At 42.9% G+C, this 7,608-nt stretch overlaps 1 protein-coding gene across 1 annotated transcript in view; it reads right to left on the bottom strand.

Annotated features, from left to right (window-relative positions):
* Positions 1–3,194: 3,194 nt before the first annotated feature.
* fto (FTO alpha-ketoglutarate dependent dioxygenase) overlaps positions 3,195–7,608 on the bottom strand; it is a 289,056-nt gene continuing 284,642 nt past the window's right edge. Inside the window, exon 10 of the mRNA XM_055648439.1 lies at positions 3,195–3,718. Coding sequence (XP_055504414.1) covers positions 3,699–3,718 — 20 coding nt within the window. The 3' untranslated portion in view covers positions 3,195–3,698. The remainder of the gene's footprint in view (positions 3,719–7,608) is intronic.

Below are 7,608 nucleotides of genomic sequence, written 5' to 3'. Positions count from 1 at the left end.
GCTTCCTCCCACACTCCCAGGACGTACAGGTTTGTAGGTTAATTGGCTTGGTATAAATGTAATTTGTCACTAGTGTGTGTAGGATAGTGTAAATGTGCGGGAATCGCTGGTAGGTGTGGACTTGGCGGGTCGAAGGGCCTGTTTCTGCGCTGTATCTCTAAACTAAACGAGGAATTTCATTTGCCAAGTCAGTCATACAAATATAAAGCAACGCAACACACAAAACACATTTTAACATAAACATCCACCACAGTGACTCCTCCACATTCCTCACTGTGATGGATGGCGAAAAAAAGGTCAATCTGTTCCCTTTGCTCTCCCACGGTTGCGGTTCTCAAGCCTTCCGTTGATGGGACGATCTTGACTCCTGTAGTGGCGGCGTTTTGGCCCTCCACATCGGGGCGATCAGCTCCTGCATCGGGAAGGTGTCAGCTCTCCCGCGCCGGCGATCGAACCTCGCGTCGGGGCTGGTTGAACCTTCCGCAACGTCGCAGCTCCTGACTAGCCTCTCCCGAAACTGCGAGCTCACGACGGCAAAGTGCGCAGGCCGCGGCTGGAGCGATCCCAGGCAAGGGATCGACTCCGACGTTAAGTCCACGCCCCGCGGCGGGGCCCAAGGTCCGTCCGAGGAGGGTTCCAGCTGCATCGATGGTAGGCCGCAGCGCGACCAGAGACACAATCCAGAAAGTAATCACATCTTCGACAAGATAATAAACTGAAAAAAAAAAAGGTTTCCCCAACCCCCACACCCTCCCCTCACATAAAACAAATCGGAGAACATTTACACAGACTTTTAGCACACACTAAAACATTTTTAAAAGACGAAAAAACAGACAGGCTCCAAAGACGTTAATTGGCTTGGTATAAATATAAATTGTCCCTAGTGTGTGTAGGATAGTGTTGATGTGCGGGGGTTGTTGGTCGGCACAGACTCGGTGGGCCGAAGGGCCTGTTTCCATGCTGTATCCATAAACTAAACTAAACTAAACTAAGTGCGATAGTAATTTGGTTTACAATAACAATAATAATCTGCAGAAAGCCTGACTTTATACAACTCAGTCTGCAGTCATGACGTGGGGAAAAGCCTCAGGTGAAGTGGGATTTTTGCAACTGGGTCTTGGAATATATTCGTAGTTCAACAAACTGCTTGTCAGTTCAAGGTCAGGAGCAAAGTAGTCGCTGGTGGCTTTACATCCAGTGGGCTTTTCCTTCAGCAGATATATTAGCTGTGAATTCCACAGCAACGCACAATCACAAGTGAAGGACAAAAGCAAGAATTGTTCTCTGCAGTTTTCAAGACTCGTTCATCTCCCCATCAGATTCGAGTGAGTCTGAAACTTAACATTTTTCTGAAGTAAATCTTGAATTAACCTTTACATTTCTTATAAATGAGATATAATTTATCAGCCTCGTGTGGCCCATAACATATTGTCAGAGGCAACGCAAGACAACGAACAGCTAATATTATCTGCAAACGGTGAAATGTCAACACAAACAAATCTGTAAAACAATCTCCCACTGGCCAATTCTGACCAAAATCTGAAAAGATATAAATTTGTAAAAAATACGTCAAAGTGTTGTGATTGTAAATGGCAATTAAGTCAGTAGAAAAATACCCAACCTAAGTTCGCCCTAAGTTCTCTTCTTTCGAATTCAACAACCACGCTACCGATGGATTCCCCACAGAGAAAACCCAATACATAGTTTTGCTTTTTAAATTGCTCTATAAATAAGCTTAACTTATATCCACCTACCTGTACTGTCAAAACCCATGTTGTCTGTGTCTTCTGGGATGCTTTTTGCAGTGACCTCACAGCAGGATACAATTTTCATTACTTTGGGAAGTCTTAATCCTCTGTAAGTTTTCTTTCATGCATTTATCGATGACCAAAAGTTCAAACAAATGTTTTATTTTGTGAATACAAATGAAGTGCAAATTTCCCCAGACCAATCTACTTGTCAGATGTATCATAAGGACGTAAGGAATAGGAGTAGAATTAGGCCATCCGGCCCATCAAGTCTACTCTGCCAATCAATCTATCTCTCCCTCCTAACCCCATTCTCCTGCCTTCTCCCCATAACCCCTGACACCTGTACTAATCAATAACCTATCTATCTCTGCCTTAAACATATTGATTGGCTTGGCCTCCACAGCCTTCTGTGGCAAAGAATTCAACGGATTCACCACCCAAGCATGTGATCAGTTAAGTTAACCTCTGGACCTTCTGGTGAATTTTTTATTTCAGTAATTATTTTGCAGTTGGCCAGGTAAGTCCTGAATCTTTATGTGAAAGGAGTAGGTATACTCGAATGAGATTTTAAGGTCTCGGTCCAGCTGAAACTAACCCTTCTGTTGCATTGTTATATGTGCATGTACCCTGGTTGGTTTAGAGTCATAGTGGGACAGAGTGGAGAGGAAGAACAAAGGAAGATCCGACGTGGGGGAAATGCGGTGAGGAAGGGGGAGAGAACAAAGATGGACCTGGAGCGGGATACTTTGTAACTTTGTCAGTGCCCTTTACGTGGTGACTATTTACATACCTTGGGTCTGCAAGCAAAGAATTTCATTGTGACTTGTCACGTGACAATTTATACATTCCCAGCACAACCAACCTTTCGGCTTAACTTGTCCATGTACATCCCAAAGATGCGCAAGATTACAGGTTGGTTGACCTCAGTGTGTACAGAGTGGATGCAAAAGTTGGATAAGCTAGAACTCGTGTGAACGGGTGGCCAATGGTTGGTGGGCAGGAGGGTCTGTTTCATGCTGTATCTTTCAATCAGTTATAAGTCAACCTGAAATCTCTTTAGACTTAAGAGATGCAGCATGGTTACAGGTCCTTTGGCCCACCGATTCCGCGCTGACCAATGATCACCCCATACTCTACGCACTCAGGACAATTTACCAATTTTTTTACCAAAGTCAATCAACGTACATAGCCGTACATCTTTGGAGTGTGGGAGGAAACCTGAGCACCTGGGGAAAACCCATGCATCTCACAGGGCGAATGCACAAAAACTCCATACAAACGGCACCCGTAGTCAGGATCGAACCCAGGTCTCTGGCGCTGTGAGGCAGCAACGCTACCTCCGCGCCACCATGCTGCCCCAGGCTCCTGTTTCCAGAAAGTGTACCTGAGATCTAAAATGTGCCTTATCACCCGCAAAAAAAAGTGTGCCTAGGTGCGGTTCGTCTAATTAAAAAAATGAAACCTCCATTTATTGATCAACCTGCATTGTTGAAAGCCTTATACACGACATGAACTGTCCAAAAGAACCAACATTGTTCCGAACAAGCACTTAGGCTCATGGAGAGCAACATCCTGCACTTCTTGAAACAAATTCAGGAATTTATATTTCCCACAGTAGATGTAACACTTGACTCATGATGAAATAGAATAAAATTCCTATTTTTTTAATCCTGTTCTTAATCGAAAATTAAATGGCCTGAAGATCTCGACCTGTAACGTCACCCATTCCTTCACTCCAGAGAAGCTGCCTAACCCACTGAGTTACTCCAGCATTTTGTGTTCATCCTCCGCATAAACCAGCATCTGCAGTTCCTTCCTACCCACTCAAACGAACAAGTCATTTAAAAGGAAAATCAATCTTTTATTACAGTGACAGTGTTGCTTTCAATCAGAAAGTAGAAGTCTGGTTCTCCCTTGTTTTCTCAGCTGAGGAGTTGGAAAGAGATTTCATTTCCTTTCGCCTCCATCTGTAACAAATACAAAGACATATAATTACAAAAAAAATCATAATAATTCACACCAGATCCATATTAGAAGCATGCAGTCTGAAAATGAAACTCTATTTGCAAAAAGGTATGCCTTGGCACTTTATGGACTATTTTCCTTCCATTCCCTTTGGAAAAGATGCCTGACCCATTCCCAAATGGTTCATTAAGAATCTAGTAAATGTGCCTCTTGCCATGGTCCACTAGAGACTACATCAACAATTTTACTCAGACCAGTTCACAAGTTCTAGGAACAGAATAAGGCCATTCAGCCCATCAAGTCTGATCATGGCTGATCTATATTTCCCTCTCAACCCCATTCTCCTGCTTTCGCCCCATAACCCCTGACACCCGTACTAATCGTAAATATGATAATCTGTGCCTTAAAATCAATCAATCAATCAATCAATCAATCAATCAATCAATCAACCTTTATTGTCATCTTGCAAGCAACAGTTGTACAATGCAAAATGAAAAAACGTTTCCCAGGGAATTTTCCCAGGCATCGCACATGAAATTTAAAACATTTCACACATAATAACACTAAAAACAATCCAGTCCCTGATGGAACAGTATAAATAGTTAAAAGCAGGTAAAACAACAACGTTAAAATAAAGTATTCATTGCCTTGGCTTCCAGTCTTCTGTGATAATGAATTCCACCGATTTACCACCCTCTGACTAAATGGATTCCTCCTCATTGTCTTTCTAAAGGTACATCATTTAATTCTGAGGCTCTGGCCTCTGGTCCTAGACTCTCCCACTAGTGGACACATCCTCTCCACATCCACTCTATCCAGAAAAATTACAAAAACCTCAGGAATGACATCATGAGCAGGAATCCCGGATCACATCTTGATTGAGCAATTCAATTATTTTGAAACTGCAAGAAAATAGGGATTCTAAAGAAGGGTCTTAACCCGAAACGTCACCCATTCCTTCTCTCCAGAGGTGCTGCATGTCTCGCTGAGTTGCTCCAGCACTTTATGTCTAAAAGAGGGATTTGTCAGCTGTTGAAACAGCAGATATACTTATAGATATACAAATCTACGGATGTCAGAGGTTATGGGGATAAGGCAGGAAAATGGTGTTAGGAGGGAGAGATGGATCAGCCATGATTGAATGGCGGAGTAGACTTGATGGGCCGAATGGCCTAATTCTATTCCTATCGCTTATGATAGACATGATCTTATGATATAATAAACTATATTTAAGAGGGAGTTAGATGTGGCCCTTGTGGCTAAAGGGATCAGGGGGTATGGAGAGAAGGCAGGTACGGGATACTGAGTTGGATGATCAGCCATGATCATATTGAATGGCGGTGCAGGCTTGAAGGGCTGAATGGCCTCTACTCCTGCACCTAATTTCTATGTCTATGTTTCTAAACATGACCTAATTCAGTAATTCGGTTATGGCTCTAAACTCAGTACTCCTGGACTGCGAACAATAGTTATCCATTTGACATTTGGCCCAGAGCTACCCTAATCTTTAATAACATTGCCCTACATGGAGGGAGAGTCCTACCAGAGTGTTTAACACCATCGCTTGGGCAGCAGGACTTGGTCCATCCATAGAAAAGCTAAACAAAAATTTTGACAACAAGCTATAAGATTTCACCAAGCTTTGCCAACCTGATAAAGAATTTGTAAAATAAAATGGAATGTGCTGGAAATGCTCATCAGGTGAGGCGGCGCCTCGGAAGTTGTCAAGCTTTCTTCAGAACAAATAAAATTGGGAGATGAAGCTTTAAGCAGCAGAGAGGGAGGGATCGGAGGGCAAAGGTGGGGTAACAAATGGAGGAGAATTAATGACACAAGTGGTGAGAGTAGCAGGTGAAAGAAGTTGGTAAAGACCAGAGAAGAATTAAAATATTATCGCGAGGAGATACAAATAGAGAGAATGAATTACATCTCAGATACCAGGGGCAGCATGGTGGCGGAGTGGTAAAGTTACTGCCTTAGAGTGCCAGAGACTTGGGTTGGATCCTAACTACGGGTGCGAACTGTAGGGAATTTGTACGTTCCACATGTGACCACGTGGGTTTTCTCTCGGTGCTCCGGATTCCTTCTATAATCCAAACGTGTACAGGTTTGTTGGTTAATTGGGAGCTGTAAATTGTAAATTGTCAGATGTCTAGTGTGTAGGATAGTGCTGGTATATGGGGAACGTTGGTTGACGCAGACTTGATGGGCCAAAGGGCATGTTTCAACGCTGCACCTCTAGAACAAATATGACTGATAGCCAAATAGCATGTTGTGCAACAAAGCTACTCCAGTCTAGGTTATTATCTGAAGCTGTATCATGACTCCAGCATTTACTAAGTGAGGCGTTGAGAAATGTCAATTTAAAAAAGGCGAATCATTTTGTTGAAATATAACCAAAGTCAGATATTTGATATCTATACGGGACAGAAATTCTCATTAATTAGGGGATATTATCAAGTATAGATAAGTGCAGCATAGATAAATTATGGTATGTTAATTTAATTCCTGACAATAGCTGAAATGTACAGAACAGGGCGTAGAGAATTAAGTTTTAAATGAAGAGCGCTATTATAAAAGACCACTTCAAAGTTATTTATGTACATTGATGATATCAACTCATTATAGGACCCCTCCTTGGAGAATGATGTATTTGTGGTATGAGAGGGTACTTTAAACATCAATAGGTAACTGGCTTGATAATCATCACTCTATTTGCAATCGTTCTATATTATTCCCCCCCACCTCCCTGCCATTTGCTGTAAGTCCGAGTGTGACTGGGGAAACCAGTTGACACACAGTGTGACGGATCCAATGCATTCAAATCAGACACAGCCTGTCAATATGATAAAAAAGCCGATACAATTATTGATGATCAGCTGCACGCTGTCACCAGCTCATTTACTAAGTACTACATCATAACCAAGTCCATTAAGGATGTCTGGAGGTGAAAGATCACACTGCGCCACTTCGAGCAGAACGTATTGTGACAAATTAAGTAAACATTTTAATTTTGCTAATCTTTCGGCCAATATCTTAACGTCCAATGGTTCAATGATGTGTACTTTGTCACATGTGCAACTGCACAGTCAGACTCTTTTTGTATATATTACGCACGCTGGGGCCATTGTTGGCACCACCTCCAATGCCCACTCGGCCCACAATAGCGTTCGTAACTCATTTATTCAATGTGCATCTCCCATTATGCTTTATATTATCTTAAGAGAGATGATCGTTGATGATTTTGAGTGTTTCACTTAAACAGGCATCGTCATTCACGTGTGCAAAGGAACTGCAGATGCTGGTTTACACCAAAGATAGACACAAAACGCTGGAGTAACTCGGCGGGAGAGGCAGCATCTCTGGAGAGAAGGAATGGGTGACGTTTCGGGTCAAGACCCTTCTTCAGATTGCCCTTTGACCCACCGAGTCCGCAATGACCAGCGATCCCCGCACACTAACACTATCCAATTTACAATATTACCAAGCCCATTAGCCTACAAACCTACACATCTTTGGAGTGTAGGACGAAACAGGAGCTCCCAGGGAAAAGCCATGTAGGTCACGGGGGAAGAACATGCAAACTCCGTACAGACAAGCACCCGTGGTCAGGATCGAACCTGGTTCTCTGGCGGTGTAAGGCAGCAACTCTACCGCTGCGCCTCTGTGATGCCGCCATATTGGATGGTGAATACCTGTTTTTAATATTCAGATTGGACGGGATAATCTCAGAGCTAAGACAAATCGTGTCTGGCCAAAACTGGCGAGGCACAGAGTTAATGTGAAAAGACTTTAATTATTTTTTCTTCTTGTTTACAGCTGAAAATAAACATGGCAGGCAGGCAGGCAACGACGAGATGCAAAGATGCTGAAGGCTGCAGTAGGGCCTGAA

The sequence above is a fragment of the Leucoraja erinacea genome, chromosome 17, assembly GCF_028641065.1.
Source record: "Leucoraja erinacea ecotype New England chromosome 17, Leri_hhj_1, whole genome shotgun sequence".
NCBI lineage: Eukaryota > Metazoa > Chordata > Chondrichthyes > Rajiformes > Rajidae > Leucoraja > Leucoraja erinaceus.
This window is presented reverse-complemented; position numbering and strand designations above follow the sequence as displayed.